The 19,508-nt window shown below is 44.6% G+C and overlaps 1 protein-coding gene across 3 annotated transcripts in view; it reads right to left on the bottom strand.

The window, feature by feature from the left end:
• cdk17 (cyclin dependent kinase 17) overlaps positions 1-19,508 on the bottom strand; it is a 219,715-nt gene that overhangs the window by 26,187 nt on the left and 174,020 nt on the right. For all 3 annotated transcript variants that reach the window (XM_068004608.1, XM_068004610.1, XM_068004609.1), the window contains 4 exons: positions 7,731-7,845; positions 7,378-7,472; positions 7,222-7,284; positions 7,014-7,137 (listed from right to left, as the gene is read on the bottom strand). In XM_068004608.1, the coding sequence (XP_067860709.1) occupies positions 7,014-7,137; positions 7,222-7,284; positions 7,378-7,472; positions 7,731-7,845 (397 nt within the window). The remainder of the gene's footprint in view (positions 1-7,013; positions 7,138-7,221; positions 7,285-7,377; positions 7,473-7,730; positions 7,846-19,508) is intronic.

Below are 19,508 nucleotides of genomic sequence, written 5' to 3'. Positions count from 1 at the left end.
GATGTTAGGCTAACTGGTCGAAAATTTCCAGCCTTCTGCCTACTACCCTTTTTAAATAAGGGTGTTACATTAGCAGTTTTCCAATCTGCCGGGACCTTTGCCGAGTCCAGAGAATTTTGGAAAATTATTACCAAAGCATCCACAATCCCCACTGCCACTTCCCTCAAGACCCTAGGATGTAAGCCATCAGGTCCAGGGGATTTACCCGCCTTGAGTCCCATTAATTTACTGAGTACCAATTCCTTAGTGATTTTAATCGTATTTAGCTCCTCCCCACCTAGAGCCCCCTGTTTGTCCAGTGTTGGGATATTCTTAGTGTCCTCTTCCGTAAAGACTGAAACAAAATATTTGTTCAGCATTTTTGCCATCTCCATGTTTCCCACCATTAATTTCCCAGTCTCATCCTCTAAGGGACCTACGTTTGCCTTAGCCACCCTTTTTCTTTTTATATAACTATAGAATCTCTTGCTATCTGATTTTATATTTTTTGCTAATTTATTTTCATAATCTATCTTCCCTTTCTTAATCAATCCTTTAGTTACTTTTTGCTGTCTTTTGAAGACTTCCCAATCTTCTATCCTCCAACTAAGTTTGGCTACCATATATGTCCTTGTTTTTAGTCGGATACTATCCTTAATTTCTTTACTTAGCCACGGATGGCTGTCATTTCTTTTACACCCTTTTTTCCTCAGTGGAATATTTTTTTTTGAAAGTTGTAAAATAACTCCTTGAATGAACACCACTGATCATGTACCGTCTTACCCTTTAATCTATTTTCCCAGTCCACTTTCATCAATTCCGTCCTCATACCATCATGGTCTCCTTTTTTCAAGCTCAGTACGCTTGTTTGAGAACCAACCTTCTCACCCTCTAATTGGATATAGAATGTAACCATGTTATGGTCACTCATTCCAAGGGGATCCTTAACTAGGACATTATTAATTAATCCTGGCTCATTACACAGGACCAGGTCCAAGGTTGCTTGCCCCCTTGTAGGATCAGTTACATACTGCTCAAGAAATCCATCCCTAATACACTCAATAAACTCTTCCTCAAGGCTGCCCTGCCCAATTTGATTTGTCCAGTTAATATGATAGTTAAAATCCCCCATAATTATAGCTGTTCCCTTATTACATGCCCCGACTATTTCCTGATTAATACTTCTTCCAGCAGAGTTGCAACTATTAGGAGGCCTATATTCTAGGCCCACTAGTGTTTTTATCCCCTTATTATTCCTTATCTCTACCCAAACTGTTTCATTATCCTGATCCTTTGTCCCAATATAATTTCTCTGTATTAGTGATTCCTTCCTTTATTAACATAGCCACCCCACCTCCCCTTCCTGCCTGTCCTTCCTGATTGTTAAATACCCTGGCATATTTAATTCCCAGTCGTTGTCACCCTGCAGCCATGTTTCTGTCATGGCCACAAGATCATACCCATACGTAGTTATTTGTGCCGTTAACTCGTCCATTTTGTTACGAATGCTACGTGCATTCAGATAAAGAACTTTCAAATATGTTTTGTGACACTTAGTTCCTGCTTTTTCCTTTTTGTCCCGATGTTTGTCCTGGATCTCCTTCATCTCCTCGGCGTACTTGCTGAAGGTGCTGCCGAACTTGGACCAGGCTTTATAGGGGATGGTGATGGAGATCCTGTAAGAGGGCTTCACCTCACTCACTCGCATGAACACGCCGTACTTGTTGGAGCCCACGTCGAAGAAGAAGCGCTTGCTGTCCACGGTGATGGACGTGCCCTCGGGCAACTCAGACTGGCCGCACGGCTCGTCGTCCACGCCGTAGTCGTCGATCAGCTTCGCCAGCGCGTCCCTGAACTCGATGAGCCCTTGGGCCGGCAGGGCGATGGTCTGGCCTTGCGTCCCCCCCACGCCGGGGCCTTGATTTAAGGTCTGGCGGATGCGCAGGAAGCGACCTCGCTGGTTCTCCTTCAGGTCCATGTGGTACTTGCGGTTCTCCCGTACCAGGAACTCGCTCTTCAGCGCACGGCGGGGCTCGTCGGAGTTCAGGCCGGCGTCCGAGTCCGAGGGGCCCAGCTGCGCGTCGTGCTCGATGAAATCCCCGAGGTAGTCGCGGAACTCGGCCGCCACCGCCAAGGAGAGGGTCAGCCGGCTCTTGTTGCCGCCCGCGCCCACCTCAGCAATCTTGACGAAGCGGCCCTTGGCGTTCTGCTTCACGTCCAGGTACTTACTACTTAAACTAGAGACTGGCAATAACAGACATCACAACATTGCAACCGTTATCCTTCAGATTCCTATCAATATGGTGAAATTCAGGCTTCAGCATCTCTGACTCCTTGATTCTTATGTCAGGAACAGATTTCACACAAGGAAAAGTCAAGTGATGAGGAAAAGCAACAAAGATATGGGTGCCTGGGAAGGAGCCATGAGATGATGCCAACTTTGATGTGAGCTGTTGGCATTGACCTGCAACCATGCAGCTGAGCTCAACTGAGGCAGGTCTGACTGAGGTAGGCAATAATGCAAAATAGTGGGGCACCCCAAAAGTTTGCATGCTACTTTTACTGAAATGACAAGTGAAAATCAAGAAGAATTCAACAAGACTTCTCCACACCTCCAGAGACCGGAAGAAGGGACTTAACTGGCGACTAGAAACTGGTAAGTACGACGTGTGGAAGGCAATCAGGCCCGCTGTTGATAAGATAAAAGTGAAGGCTTGGCACACAATAAGCTTTCGCTCTTCATTGAGCTGGGGTAAGTTCATCTGACGACTCAACCACAAATTTACTTAAAAAGGACTCTATCAGCAGTGTTATCCCCCCAGGCATAATGGTAATCTCTATTTACATGTGGATGTTAAATAAATGAGAAAGAAATTGAAAATACAGGTATGCTGCAGCCTGAATTATGGAAATTAACACATACAAGACTTTTCATTAGTATGTAATAGGAACATAGGAACAGGAGTAGGCCATTCAGCCCCTCGTGCCTGCTCCGCCATTTGATAAGATCATGGCTGATCTGTGATCTAACTCCATATACCTACCTTTGGTTGCCAAAAAGCTATCCATCTCAGATTTAAATTTAGCAATTGAGCTAGTATCAATTGCCGTTTGCGGAAGAGAGTTCCAAACTTCTACCACCCTTTGTGTGTAGAAATGTTTTCTAATCTCATTCCTGAAAGGTCCAGCTCTAATTTTTAGACTGTGCCCCCTACTCCTAGAATCCCAACCAGCAGAAATAGTTTCTCTCTATCCACCCTATCCGTTCCCCTTAATATCTTATAAACTTCGATCAGATCACCCCTTAAACTTCAAAACTCTAGAGAATACAACCCCAATTTGTGTAATCTCTCCTCGTAACTTAATCCTTGAAGTCCGGGTATCATTCTAGTAAACCTACACTGCACTCCCTCCAAGGTCAATATGTCCTTCCGAAGGTGCGGTGCCCAGAACTGCTCACAGTACTCCAGATGCGGTCCAACCAGGGTTTTGTATAGCTGCAGCAGAACTTCTGCTCCCTTGTACTCCAGTCCTCTAGATATAAAGGCCAGCATTCCATAAGCCTTATTGATTATTTTCTGCACCTGTTCATGACACTTTAAAAAAAAAATTTGTTCATGGGATGTGGGCATCGCTGGCGAGACCGGCATTTATTGCCCATCACTAATTGCCCTTGAGAAGGTGGTGGTGAGTCGCCTTCTTGAACCGCTGCAGTCCGTATGGTGAAGGTTCTCCCACAGTGCTGTTAGGAAGGGAGTTCCAGGATTTTGACCCAGCGACGATGAAGGAACGGCGATATATTTCCAAGTCCAGATGGTGTGTGACTTGGAGGGGAACATGCAGGTGGTGTTGTTCCCATGTGCCTGCTGCTCTTGTCCTTCTAGGTGGTAGAGGTCGCGGGTTTGGGAGGTGCTGTCGAAGAAGCCTTCTGAATGGTACACACTGCGCCGGTGGTGAAGGGAGTGAATGTTTAGGGTGGTGGAAGGGGTGGCAATCAAGCGGGCTGCTTTGTCTTGGATGGTGTCGAGCTTCTTGAGTGTTGTTGGAGCTGCACTCATCCAGGCAAGTGGAGAGTATTCCATCACACTCCTGACTTGTGCCTTGTAGATGGTGGAAAGGCTTTGGGGAGTCAGGAGGTGAGTCACTTGCTGCAGAATACCCAGCCTCTGACCTGCTTTTGCAGCCACAGTATTTATATGGCTGGTCCAGTTACGTTTCTGGTCAATGGTGACCCCCAGGATGTTGATGGTGGGGGATTCAACGATGGTAATGCCGTTGAATGTCAAGGGGAGGTGGTTAGACTCTCTCTTGTTGGAGATGGTCATTGCCTGGCACTTGTCTGGCACAAATGTTACTTGCCACTTATCAGCCCAAGCCTGGATGTTGTCCAGGTCTTGCTGCATGCGGGCTCGGACTGCTTCATTATTTGAGAGATTGCAAATGCAACTGAACACTGTGCAATTATCAGCGAACATCCCTATTTCTGACCTTATGATGGAGCGAAGGTCATTGATGAAGCAGCTGAAGATGGTTGGGCCTTGAACACTGCCCTGAGGAACTCCTGCAGCAATGCCCTGGGGCTGAGATGATTGGCTTCCAATAACCACTACCATCTTCCTTTGTGCTAGGTATGACTCCAGCCACTGGAGAGTTTTCCACCTGATTCCCATTGACTTCAATTTTACTCGGGCTCCTTAGTGCCACACTCGGTCAAATGCTGCCTTGATGTCAAGGGCAGTCACTCTCACCTCACCTCTGGAATTCAGCTCTTTTGTCCATGTTTGGACCAAGGCTGTAATGAGGTCTGGTGCCGAGTGGTCCTGGCGGAACCCAAACTGAGCATCGGTGAGCAGGTTATTGGTGAGTAAGTGCCGCTTGATAGCACTGTCGACGACACCTTCCATCACTTTGCTGATGATTGAAAGTAGACTGATGGGGCGGTAATTGGCTGGATTGGATTTGTCCTGCTTTTTGTGGACAGGACATACCTGGGCAATTTTTCACATTGTCGGGTAGATGCCAGTGTTGTAGCTGTATTGGAACAGCTTGGCTAGAGGCACGGCTAGTTCTGGAGCACAAGTCTTCAGCACTAAAGCCGGGATGTTGTCGGGGCCCAAAGCCTTTGTTGTATCCAGTGCACTCAGCCGTTTCTTGATATCACGTGGAGTGAATCGAATTGGCTGAAGACTGGCTTCTGTAATGGTGGGGATATCAGGAGGAGGCCGAGATGGATCATCCACTTGGCACTTCTGGCTGAAGATTGTTGCAAACGCTTCAGCCTTGTCTTTTGCACTCACGTGCTGGACTCCGCCATCATTGAGGATGGGGATGTTTGCAGAGCCTCCTCCTCCCGTTAGTTGTTTAATTGTCCACCACCATTCACGGCTGGATGTGGCAGGACTGCAGAGCTTTGATCTGATCCGTTGATTGTGGAATCGCTTAACTCTGTCTATGGCATGTTGCTTCCGCTGTTTAGCATGCATGTAGTCCTGAGTTGTAGCTTCACCAGGTTGGCACCTCATTTTTAGGTACGCCTGGTACTGCTCCTGGCATGCTCTTCTACACTCCTCATTGAACCAGGGTTGATCCCCTGGCTTGTTGGTAATGGTAGAGTGAGGAATATGCCAGGCCATGAGGTTCGAGATTGTGCTGGAATACAATGCTGCTGCTGATGGCCCACAGCGCCTCATGGAGGCCCAGTTTTCAGCTGCTAGATCGGTTCTAAATCTATCCCATTTAGCACGGTGATAGTGCCAACCAACACGTTGGATGGTGTCCTCAGTGCGAAGACGGGACTTCGTCTGCACGAGGACTGTGCGGTGGTCACTCCTACCAATACTGTCATGGACAGATGATAGGTTTTTCCCTCGTGTTGGTTTGCTCACCACCTGCCGCAGGCCCAGTCTGGCAGCAATGTCCTTCAGGACTTGGCCAGTTCGGTCAGTAGTGGTGCTACTGAGCCACTCTTGGTGATGGACATTGAAGTCCCCCACCCAGAGTACATTCTGTGCCCTTGCTACCCTCAGTGCCTCCTCCAAGAGGTTTTCAACATGCAGGAGGACTGATTCGTCAGCTGAGGGAGGGCGGTAGGTGGTAATCAGCAGGAGGTTTCCTTGCCCATGTTTGACCTGATGCCATGAGATTTCATGGGGTCCAGAATCAATGTCGAGGACTCCCAGGGCCACTCCCTCCTGACTGTATACCACTGTACCGCCACCTCTGGTGGGATGGTGATGGAAGAGTCTGGGATGTTGGCTGAAAGGTATGATTCTGTGAGTATGGCTATGTCAGGCTGTTGCTTGACTTGTCTGTGGGACAGCTCTCCCAATTTTGGCACAAGTCCCCAGATGTTGGTGAGGAGAACTTTGCAGGGTCGACTGGGCTTGGTTTGCCTTCATCGTGTCCGGTGCCTAGTGGTCTGATGCCGGGTGGTCCGTCCGGTTTTATTCTTATTGTGACTTTTTTTAAGCGAGATTTTACAACCGAGTGGCTTGCTAGGCCATTTCAGAGGGCAATTAAGAGTCAACCACATTGCTGTGGGTCTGGAGTCACATTTAGGCCAGACCGGGTAAGGATGGCAGGTTTCCTTCCCTAAAGGGCATTAGTGAACCAGATGGGTTTTTACAACAATCCAGTAGTTTCATGGCCACCATTACGGATACTAGTATTTTAATTCCAGATTTTTATTTGATTAATTGAATTTAAATTCCCCAGCTGCCGTGGCAGGATTTGAACTCATGACTTTGGATTATTAGTCCAGGCCTCTGGATTACTAGTCCAGTAACATAACCGCTATGCTACCGTATCCTGATATGATCTATGTACCTGAACCCCTAAATCCCTTTGGACATCCACTGTTTTTAACTTTTTACCATTTAGAAAGTACCCTGTTCTATCCTTTTTTGATCCAAAGTGGATGACCTCACATTTGTCTGCAATGAATTCCATTTGCCACAGTTTTGCCCATTCGCCTAATTGATCAATTGATTAATTATATAACATTTAATTATTAATATTTAATTATTGTTTCATACCAAAATCAGCAAGCTTCAGTTCCCCTCTTTCATTTATCAGCAGGTTCTGCGGTTTCAGGTCTCGGTGCAACACCTTCCGTTTGTGACAGTAGGCCAAGCCCCGTAAAATCTGGAATAAAAATATCTACAAAGCAAAGCAATAAGGTTATTCTAACAGCACTTGTTAGCAAATGACTCACTGCAGTTGCTTTTTAATTTTAGTCCTCACCTTCACATTGTGCATGCTCATTATGTTTCCACAGTCATCCATGTACTGTTTCAGGTCCTTGTCCTACAAGATGCATAAAATTGTAATGTCAATCAGAGGCCTTCATTCTTCCTGTAATAATTTTTCACAATGACCAGCCCAAGAATAAAACCGTACCAAGTATTCGAAGACTAGTGTCAATGACTTTTCTGTGTGAACAATATCATGTAAAGTGACTATGTTTGCGTGCTTCAGGTCCTTCAGTAACGACACTGGAGAGACAAAAAAAATCCATTAATAAATGTCCTGTTGTAAACATAAATCACACCGTAACATGAAAATTTTTTATTTGCAATGTGTATGGCACTTCTCAATGAATACAATTTGACAGAACTTACTTGTAAAATCTACAATTTGGTTAAGACGGCCTTAACGATAAATTATCCTGCATATATTAAAGTTAGTTTTGGAAGAATACGTAAAACTTCTGTTAAGTGAAAAGGGTACTACATACAATGGGACTATTTTACCTTCCCGGATTGCTGTGCAAGGTGCGCCCTCTTCATGCTCCAGCCTGATTTCTTTCAGTGCTACCAGGTTATCAGTCAGCTTACTTCTTCCCTTAAATACTGTTGCATAGGTACCCTGCAATAAGGAAAAGTAATAAGCAACATGCCCATCCCTGGTAATCAATATCACCAAAAACTTATTTAGTCGTTCTCAAACCTTTTTGGGCTGAGTCCCATCAAAAAATTCTCAGCTAAGGGTTCTGACTAGGCATGCAAAGTGGCTTTCTCTCTCTTTCCCCTTCTTTACTAGTTTCTCTTTCCTTCTTGTCCCCCACTTTTGTGTCTCGTCCTTTTTCTTAATTTGTGTGTGTCTTTGTCGATTCTGTCTCATCCTCCTGCTTCATTTCTTCTACCAAGTCTCAGTGGGACAGGAAGCAAAAATAACAATGCACAAGGTGGCTTCACCAAACATGCAAGTTTTTGAAATAGCCAGAGAAATATCCAATAAAACCAATAAACTTATATTTATGAAGCATCTTTCACAATCCCAGGACCAGCCAAAGCACTTCATAGCCAATGAAGTAATTTTGAATTGTTGTCACTGCTATAATGTAGGAAACGCAGCAGCCAAATTGTGCACAGAAATGACCAGATAATCTGTTTTTAGTGGTGTTAATTGAGGGTTAAATGTTGGCCAGGATACCAGCGATCTTCCCTGATTTTCTTTGAATAGTACCATCGGGTGTTTTATGTCCACCTAAGAAGGGAGACGGAGCCTCGGTTTAACATCTCATTTGAAATACGGCACCTCAGATAGTGCAGTTCTCCCTCAGTAGTGCACTGAAGTATCAGCCTAGATTGTGGGCTCAGGTCTCTGGAGTGGGCCTCGAACCCACGATCTTCAGAGTCAGAGGCGAAAGTGGTCCAAGGATATGGAAAGACTAAGTAGTGCAAACGTGTAGTACTCACTCAAAATGTGTTCCATGTAAATGTTTATGCTTTAATGATGTAATTGCACTTTAAAGGACCTCTGTAGAGCTCTACAAGTCATCCATTTGCTCAGTGAATTAGATGTACCTTGGTGTCATGCCCTTGGAGTACATTAGTATATTTTGATTCCTTTCAGAGCAATTATAAATGGGCTCTACTATTTCCCAGTTGAGCCTTTCATATAAATGGCAGATTTAAGCAAAGGATTAGGAAAAATAAAAACTGGAGCAGCCTTAACGGGCCTAATGGCCTCTTCTCACTTTGGACTTTATTGTTCTTATGTTTTAAAAAGAAATTCCATCATATCAAAGTACAGATGGTTTTTATTCCAGGCAATTGAGACAGACAGAAGATTTGTGAGGCACTGACAATCATTACGAGAGTGTCAATGGACACTGGGGAGATGCCAGTAGTTTGGAAACTGGCTAATGTGATGTCCATTTTCAAAAAGAGTGACAAAGCAAACATCGTAAAATACAGAGCCATTAGTGTTAAACTACAGACCGTGTAAAATAATGGAATTGATCAAGTATAAACTTGAGAGTCATCTGTACAATAACATTTTAAAACAGCAGTTATCATGGTTTCAGAAGGGGAACAACCTGCCTGACCAACCTCCTTGACTTTTTTGAGGTGGTGACAATCCAAGTGGATTGTGGTAAATCCTATCTGTGGTGTACTCAACTTCCAAAGGCTGTTAGGAATGGAAAAGAAACTGGCTGAAGGTTGGGAGACAATGGGCCCGATATTAGGAGGGAGGCGGGTTGGCAGTGGCGGGGGGGGGGGGGGGGGTGGGTTCTCGACTGGTCGCGTGGGTAACGCACCCAGTGAAATCGGGGTGCTCCGCACGCGATCGCAGCCTACTTGAATGTACTTGCGCGTGCTTCCGGGTTTCCTGTTGCAGACTTGCGCAGCAGGCGCACTGCGCACCCGCATCACAGGCTGTCAGTAGGAGGAGCCCTATTTAAAGGGGCAGTCCTCCAATGCTCCTCCTGCAGCAAAGGACCAAATTGGCAGCATAGAGCAGCCCAGAGGCAAGGCTGCTCCAAGGTTCTCAGACTCCTCACTCCAGGTGCTGCTCGATGGGGCCAGAAGGAGGAGGGAAACATTTTTCCCAGCGGACGGGAGGAAGTGGCCTGCCTTTGTCACCAAGAAGGTCTGGCTCGAGGTGGCAGAGGAGGTCAGCAGCAGCAGTAACATCTCCCGAACCTGGGTCCAGTGCAGGAAGCGCTTTAATGACCTAACCAGGTCAGCCAAAATGAGTGAACTTACGCATTCTCCCACACTCTGTCTTCCACATCACCTCCACCATCACACAACTCCTTCTGCACTGCCACCACAATGCTCTTGCATCACTCCTCATATCCACTCAACCATCATCCTCACCTTGCCTGCACTTACTCTCCGCCCCAGTTCCCATTCGAACACTACCACGCAACCCAATCCTCATACAATCTCATGGCTATGTCTCACACGCACCTTCCCATGCATCTCCCTCACGGTCCCCCCCACCCACACCAATGCATGCAGCGGGTCACTATGCAACCATCACTCAATCACGCCTCTCTGTGTTTTGCCTTGATAGGAGAAAAGATGCCAGAAGGCCCAGGAGAGGGATGATGGTGAAAAGGGACATGGAAGTGGGGAGGCCACTCAAAGCGCTTCCACGTCTCACCCGTTGCCCCCCCTCTCAACCAGTACCCGCAATCCTGCCTCCTCTCCAGGTGGTCAAGTCTGCCCCTGCACAGGTGCAGGTGGAGCAGTCTTTGGAGGGGTCCTCATGGGTACCAAAACCCAGAGGGCATCCATGCAAAGCATCTAATCGGTCAGGGCATGAACAAGAGCAACCTGCCACTACCTCTGCTTCAGCCACAGGAGAAGCACCACATAGGAGTAGTAGGAAGCGTAAGCCAAAGGTTTTGTGAGCACACAGGGGATGCACAAGAATGTTTGACGATTTGTCAGGTTTTTTTTAAATTTATATTTGTTTTCTTTCACATTCACAATAAATCTTATTATTATCACCACTACTGCCACGTCTTATCCATTCTTGACTGGTTTGCGCAATAAGTCCCTTTCATGAGGTTCACTATGAACACGCACACTTGATGCCACCCATTGAGTCATTCTACAGTGGGTGTAGGTGTATTTGCACCACTGTTTTGTGCAGGGGGCGGGGGAGGGGACTGGTGTGGCCGTTCCTCTGTCCAGGTGATGAGGACTGGACTCTTCACACTGTCTGATGTTACAAGAACCGTTCACATATTAGTGACTCCCTGGCCTCACGAGCAGCCAGGTGAGCCGCTGTTCTGCCCATGGGTTGCTCCTCCTCCTTGGCCTCCTCCTCCTCAATATGGGTGGCAGATGTGGATGGGGCCTCCTCCAGCGGCACCCCTCTCTGTTGTGCCATGTTGGGCAGGGCACAACAGATGACTATAATGCGTCCCACTCTGTGTGGCGCGTATTGAAGCGCTCCCCCAGAACAATCAAGGCACCTGAAGCGCATTTTGAGCAGCCCTATAGCCTGCTCAATTGTAGACCTGGTAGCAATGTGGCTGTCGTTATATCAATGCTGTTGCTCAGTGGTGGGGTTCCTCTGAGGTGTCATGAGCCACGTGTGCAGGGGGTATCCCTTGTCCCCGAGGAGCTAGCCCTTGCGGGTGTTGGGTGCGTGGAAGAGGGGCGGCACGTTGGACTCCCTGAGGATGAAGGAATCGTGGCAGCTGCCAGGGTGTCTGGCGCACACGTGAAGGAATCTCTTGCAGTGGTCACAGATGAGCTGAATGTTGATGGAGTGATAGCCCTTCTTGTTGATGAACAGTCCTGGCTCGTGTGGAGGTGCTCATATTACTATATGGGTGCAATCGATTACACCCTGCACCCGTGCGAAGCCAGCCACAGCGTGGAATCCCACTGCCCTCGCCATCTGGCTGAGGTCATCCATGGGGAAGTTGATATGGTGCGAGGCCCTACAGAACAAGCCATCGATGACCTGCACTTGTGTGCAGACGACTGGGAGACCCCGGCGGCACCCTGGAAGGATCCGGAGGCGAAGAAGTTGAGGGCAGTGGTGACTTTGACAGTGACAGGTAAGAAGATGCTGTTCGGTCCATCCGGGAGCAACTCGTCATTAAGGAGGCCGCAGATGTCCGCGATTACCTGATGACTGAATCTGTGCCTCCGTATGCACTGCTCCTCAGAGAGGTCCAGGAAGCTGAGCCTTGGTCTGTAGACCCTGTGGTGAGGGTAGTGCCTTCTGTGACACATCTCTCTCTGCAGTGGCCCTCCCTCCTGCTGTGCAGGTGGATGTGTCACAGCACTATGTTGTGGAGCTCCACGTGTCTGAGGTGGACGGCGTGGCCAGCGAGGCTGATGATGCTGTTCGTCCTCCGAGGATGTATGTTTGAGGGGGTCCGCAAGGTCGGTAAATGTGTCTGCACACCGGGGTTGAGGTTTCAAGTTGGTGAATTTTAGTGTTAGGAGGAGGGTGGTGCAGGTCAAACTTTGTCCAAAGTGACAGAATGGCCTCCTAAAATGAGTGAGGGTCTCCTCCCCAACCTGTCAAATGGACCTTTGCAGCTCCCACAGGCTGGTGGCTGCAACACATCTGTTTCAACTGGGAGTGTTTCCCCCAGTACGGGAAACACGCTCAGTTGAGATGAAAATCCCACCCCTCCTAAAATATCCTCCCAATCAGGTCTGCAAACGACCTGAACTATCAAATTAATTGGTTTAAGTGGGATCCCGCCGCTTTAATTGCCGGTGGGAGTCCCGCATGCGGGGGCTACGCGCGCATCTAATCGCGTCATTGGGGAACCCGAAAGTGGGCGGGTTGGAGCCAGGCTCCGGACACACCCCGGGAATCCCGAATTTTAGCAGCCTCCCCGCCACGAAGGTACCCGCTCGGCCATCCTAAAATCGACCCCAATAAGTGACGTTAGAGGAGTTCTGTCAGTGTTTGGGGAGGTACTGAATGGGGTACCTCTGGGCTCACTGTTGGGGCTAATATGGCTTCTAATTTACTTAAATGTCCTGGATTCAGAAAGCCAATGCAAAGTGGGCAAATTTGCACACAAAACCAAACTAGGAGCAGTGAAATTAGAAAAGGAAGCTCAAATTACAGGATAACTTGGACAAAGTATGTAGGTGGGCAGAGCAATGACAGATCAAATTTGATGCAGACAAGTGTAAAGCACAACACGTTGGAAGGAAAAATAGACAGACATACTGCATGAATGGTGTTGAAATAGCTAAGAATGAAACTGTAAGATACCTAGGAGTCTTAGTAGAGTCAATGCTAAACGTGTCCAACTAATGCAGAGTAGCAATCAATTGTAGAATGTAAGTTAGAGGAAGTAATGATCAAACTGTATAATACTCTGGTTAGACTGGGACACTGGCACCAGTACTGGGACAGGAAGGAGCTGTACAGCCGGGACGGGCTCCACCTGAACCGGAATGGGACCAGAGTCCTAGCGGAAAGGATAAATAGGGCAGTGGATAAGGCTTTAAACTAGTAAGGCGGGGGAGGAATCTGGTGAAAGTAAAATCATCCTGAAGATAAAAGAAATAGGATATGAGAGTAAAGGTTAGATCAAGGTAAGGAATAAAGGTTTCATAAACAGTCAGGGAACAGATGCAGTTATAGAACGTAAGTATAAAATGACTGATAAAAATAAAGTGAATGGAACAATTAATAAAAACGGGGGAACTGGAGCCAATAACTCGTAGCGAGGAGTCGGATGTAGTAGAGATAACTGAGGCATTCTTTAATAAAGAACAGGACTGGCAGTAAAGTATTGCAGGATATAACTTATTTAGAAAGGATAGGGAAGGAGGAAGGGAGGGGTGGAGTAGCTGTACTAATCAGAGACAACATAAAGGCAATAGAAAAAAGCAATGTAACTAACATTAAGATAGAAACAGAATTCACGTGGATTGAGATAAAAGATAAGGGATTGATCATGCTAATAGGGGTATTCTATACATCACCTAACAATGGAAGGGAAGTGGAAGAGGAAGAAATATTTAATCAAATCTATGAAATGAGCGACAGAATAATAATAATGGGAGATTTCAACTGCCCCCAAATAAACTGGCATGGAGAGCTAGGTAAAGGGGAAAGGGAATAGAGATTTTACAGTGTGTTCAGGACTCCTTTCTTACCCAGTGCATAAGAAGCCCAACAAGAGAGCAATCACTGCTGGATCGAGTAATGAGAAATGTACCAGAATAGATAAGAGAAGTAAGTATAGGAGAACATCTAGGCAATAACGATCACAATATAATATGGTTTAAAATAATGATTGAGAAAGACACAAGAAAGCTAATTTTGAGGGGATGAGAATAGAACTAGGGAAGGTGATCAATCAAGTTCAGGAGAAATATATTTCGCTAAAAAACAAGAACAAACTAGCCAATAATGAAACACCATGGATGAGTAAGTGACACTTATTCAGATAAGGTCAAAATTGAAACTAATGGAAAAGACATATACTAAGTGCATTATCAATAGATGGGATGTCAAAAGGGATAACAAAGCGGTTAGGGAAGAAGTCAAAAAAAATTAGGAAAGCAAAGAGGAATTACGAAATTGAATTACCAAGGAATATGAAAAGAAATAGTAAGGTATACTACAGACACATAAGCAACAAAACAAAAATCAGGATAGGGATGAGGCCACTAAGGGATACACAAGATAAACTCATAGGTAATGACAGCGAAATGGCAGAAATATTGAACAGTTAGTTACTTTGCCTCCAAATTTACCACGGAGACTAATAAGGTGGGCATGATATTAAAAGAAGAGGTCAAAAAAGATATAATGACATTTAAGATAGAAAGGGGGGAGGTAATTGATAAAATAATCAAACTTAGAGAAGATAACACCCCTGGTCCAGATGGATTGCATCTGCGCATATTAAAAGTTAGGGAAGAGATAGCAGAGGCACGATTACATAAATATAAACATTTATTAGAAAAGCAAATAGTTCCAGAGGATTGGTGGACAGCTAACATTATTCCTATATTTAAAAAGGGAGATAGAACAAGTCCAGAGAACCACAGACCAGTTTGCGTAACGTCAGTGGTTGGAAAGATAATGGAATGTTTACTCAAAGGTGTAATAGAAAAAAATTTAGAAACCGAAAATATAATAAAGAATAATCAGCAAGGATTTCAAAAGGGAAAGTCATGTTTGACCAACCTTATTGAATTCTTTGAAGTAACAGGAATAAGTAGACAAGGGTAATGCAGTAGCTGTAATGTATTTGGATTTTCAAAAGGTCTTCGATAAGGTACCACAAAGTTGACTCATGACTAAGGTCAGAGCATGTGGAGTCATGGGACAGGTAGCAGAATGAATAGCAAGCTGGCTACAAAACAGAAAACAGAGAGAAGGGGTTAAGGGTAGCTACTCAGACTGGCAAAAGATGGGAAGTGGCGTTCCATGGGTTCAGTGCTGGGACCACTGTTGTTCACAATTTACATAAACGATTTGAACTCGAGCATCAGAAGTACAATTTCAAAATTTGGGGACCACACCAAATTGGGGGATATAGTTAATACTGAGGAAGAATGCGACAAAATACAAGACGACATTAATAAACTTGCAGAATGGGCATGTAAATGGCAAACGAATTTCAATATAGGTAAGTGTGAGGTGGTGCATTTTGGCAGGATGAATAAAGGGAGCATAAACACTGGTATAGACCAATTGGGCCGAATGGCCTGTTTCTGTGTAGACTCAATGTAAATCTATGTAAATACTGGAGACAAAGAAGAATCACAAAGTTGATTCCCAATGTCAGGAGTCTCAGTCATGAGGAAAGATTGTAGAAATTAAGGGTTATTAGCTTGGAAAGGAGGTATCTCACAGGGGATCTTATAAAGATATACAAGATTGTTCAGAGTACAGAAAAAGTTAAACCAGAATGTTACTTGAAATTAAATTGCAGTAGAACTTGGGGACACAAGTTCACTTAGTAAAAGTTAATTTTAGGACTGGTATCAGGAGATTCTTCTTCACAGAAAGATCAGCATGTGGAATAAACTTCTAGAGTAGTGGAGGCAAAAATACTGGAATCATTTACAAAACCATTGGGTGCTACAATGGGGGATGTTTCACTGGATAAATGAATTAAGATAGGCTGAATGGTCGTCTTCATCTGTGATTATATTGTGATCAAACGATGAGGAATAAGTCAACCCGTCTTAGCTCATCCATCCAGAAACATCCTAACTTTCGCCCATTTCTTATAAGGCACCACAGTTTGTACTTCTATTACGCTAGCTGGACTCCATAAAAAGAGTAAAATAATACATGACATAAAGAAGAACATCTAAACATCAATTCTAAATTTGTCTTTTACTAGTTTGAACCTGTGCTCCTTTATCTTTTCATAGTTCAGTTTGAATTAGTGTTCTGACTTACTTTTTCTATACTATTTCATTTTACCTCTATAAAGGCCAACTCTCTTTTCAAGGACAAAAAAGTCTTTCCTCCAACACTTGTGGAAGAGTTAGAGAAGAGCCACAACTTGGAACTCCTACTTGTGTCTCAAAGACCAGAACAGGGCACAGTACTCAAGTGTGGTTGAGTACCATGCTATTTGATCATGACTTCTTCTGATTTATAGTTTACGTTCTCAATTTGCTTTGTCAATTCTTGCTCTGCTGCCTTTGGACATGTGAGCAGAGTCTACTAAAACCCATTCAGCTTTATCCGTAGCTATTTCAACACCATTCAGGAGTTGAGGAGGTAACAAGGAGGGTCGATGTAGTCTACATGGATTTTAACAAGGCTTTTGATGGGGTCCCAAATGGCAGACTGGTCAAAAAAATAAAAGTCCATGAGATCCAAGGGAAAGTGGCAAGTTGGATCCAAAATTAGCTCAGTGGCAGGAAGCAAAGGGTAATGGTTGACAGGTGTTTTTGTGACTGGAAGGCTGTTTCCACTGGGGTTCTGCAGGGCTCAGTATTAGGTCCATTACTTTTTGTGGTATATATCAATGATTTAGACTTAAATGTAGGGGGCATGATTAAGAAGTTTGCAGATGATACAAAAACTCACCGTGTGGTTCATAGTGAGGAGGAAAGCTGTAGACTGTAGGAAGATATCAATGGACTGGTCAGGTGGGCAGAAAAGTGGCAAATGGAGTTCAATCCAGAGAAGTGTGAGTTAATGCATTTGGGGAGGGCAAACAAGACAAGGGAATACACAATAAATGGGAGGATACTGAGAGGTGTAGAGGAAGTGAGGGACCTTGGAGTACATGTCCACAGATCCCTGAAGGTAGCAGGACAGGTAGATAAGGTAATCAAGAAGGCATATGGGATACTTTCCTTCATTAGCTGAGGCATAGAATATAAGAGCAGGGAGGTGATGCTCGAATTGTATAAAATACTAGTTAGGCCACAGCTTGAGTACTGCATACAGTTTTGGTCACCACATTACAGGAAAGATGTGATTGCACTAGAGAGGGCACAGAGGAGATCACGGGGATGTTGCCAGGACTGGAGAATTTTCACTATGAGGACAGATTGGATAGTCTGGGGTTGTTTTCTTTGGAACAAAGGAGGCTGAGGAGGGATTTAATTGAGGTGTATAAAATCACGAGGGGCCTAGACAGTGGATAGGAAGGACCTATTTCCCTTAGCAGAGAGGTCAATAACCAGGGGGCATAGATTTAAAGTAATTGGTAGAAGGATTAGAAGGGAGCTGAGGAGAAATTTTTCCACCAAGAGGGTGGTAAGGTCTAGAACTCACTACCTGAAAGGGTGGTGGAGACAGAAACCCTCATTCCTTTCTCCCTCATGTTTATCTGGTTCCCCTTAAATGCATCTATGCTAGTCACCTCAACTACTCCTCGTGGAACGAGTTCCACATTCTAACGATTCTCTGGGTAGAGAAGTCTCTCCTGAATTCCTTATTGGGTTTATTAGTGACTATCTTATATTTATGGCCCCTAGTTGTGGTCTCCCCCACAAGTGAAAACATCTTCTCTATGTCTACCCTATCAAACCCTTTCATAATCTTAAAGGCCTCTATCAGGTCACCCCTCAGTCGGCTCTTTTCTAGAGAAAAGAATCCCAGCCTGCTCAATCTTTTCTGATAGGTATAACCTCTCAATTCTGGTATCATCCTAATAAATCTTTTTTGCACCTTCTCCAGTGCCTCTATAGCCTTTTATAATACGGAGACCAGAACTGTTCACAGTACTCCAAGTATGGTCTAACTTAGGTTCTATACAATTTTAAAATAACTCCTCTGCTTTTCAACTCTATCCCCCTAGAAATGAACTCCAGTGCTTCGTTTGCTGTTTTTAAAATGGCCTCATTAACCTGCGTTGCTACTTTTAGTGATTTGTGTATCTGTACCTTCAGGTCCCTCTACTCCTCTACCCCAATTAGACTCTTATTATCCAAGCAGTATGTAACAACCAAAATGTAATATCTCACTTATCTATATTGAAATTCATTTGCCAATTACACACCCATTCTGCAAATGTATTAATGTCTTCCTGTATTTTGTCGCATTTCTCCTCATTATTAACTATACCCCCCCCAATTTGGTGTCGTCTGCAAATTTTAAAATTGTACTTCCGATTCCCGAGTCCAAATCGTTTCTGTAGATGGTGAACAACAGTGGATCCAGCATCCATCCTCGTGGAACACCACTTCCCACCTTTTGCCAGTTTGAGTACTCTCTGTTTTCTGTTTTGTAGCCAGCTTGTTATCCATTCTGCTACTTGTCCCCGACTCTTCATGCTCTGATCTTAGTCATGATTCTACTATGTGGAAAGCTTTCTTAATATTCTATTAAATGCTTTGTGCGAAAAATGTCTTCTAACCTTCCTCCCCTTTATGCATTTATTACTAATCCTAAATGCGTGCCACTTGTTACTGATTCATCGACCAATGGAAATAATCTTTCACTAGTTATGCCCTCAAACCTTCTGAAAACTTTGAATACTTCTATTCAATCTCCCCCTTGACTTTTCCTGCTTTAAAGAATACAGACTGGGTTTTCAAGTCTCTCATTACATTTACTTCCTCTCATCCATGTAACTCTGCTTTGCATCTTTTCCAATGTTTCTACACCCTTTCTATATTAGGGAGTCCAAACTGCACACATTCCACCTGTTGCCTAATCAATGTCTTGCACAAATTCATCGCCATCTCTTTGCTTTTGTATCCAATACCCCATATATAAAACCCAAAAAAACTATTTGCCTTTTTTTTCTAATGACTTTTCCATCTGCAATCTGCTCTTCAAGATTTTTGCATTTGTAACCCTTGACCTCAGAATCCCTGCACTCCATTGAGAATATTGCCACATAAGGTTATAGATCCATTCTCTGAAACAATGCATTTTAGGAAAAGAACACATTTAACTGCCATGTAGCTACCACCCCACTAAACTGTCCCTCCTATATTCTTCCTCCATTAGCCATGCTCCCAATTGATGTCTTCAGCATATTTTGATATTGGTCCCTCTTTGCATATATGTCTAAATCATTTATGTATATATTTATCCATTTAGGGTCATGCTATTTTAGTCTATGCCTGCTAATCTTGGATATGTAATTATCCTGCACCCTCAGCATCAGGCTTTTTAAGGTATTCCACTTGTTTACTTTAGTGTTATTGGACAAACCCCAAGCAATTTGCTTAAGCTCTTCCCTCATTTTCTTCAAGTTGTCCTTTTTAAAATTACATACTTGGCTCTTGGTCCTTGACTTTTCTGGATCTCAAATCATGCTAAACATGATCATTCTGTGGCTACTATGCCCACCAGAATTACCATAA

Source organism: Heptranchias perlo, chromosome 24 (genome assembly GCF_035084215.1).
Source record: "Heptranchias perlo isolate sHepPer1 chromosome 24, sHepPer1.hap1, whole genome shotgun sequence".
Lineage (NCBI taxonomy): Eukaryota > Metazoa > Chordata > Chondrichthyes > Hexanchiformes > Hexanchidae > Heptranchias > Heptranchias perlo.
Note: the sequence above shows the minus strand (reverse complement) of the source record. Positions and strands in the feature narration are given on the sequence as shown.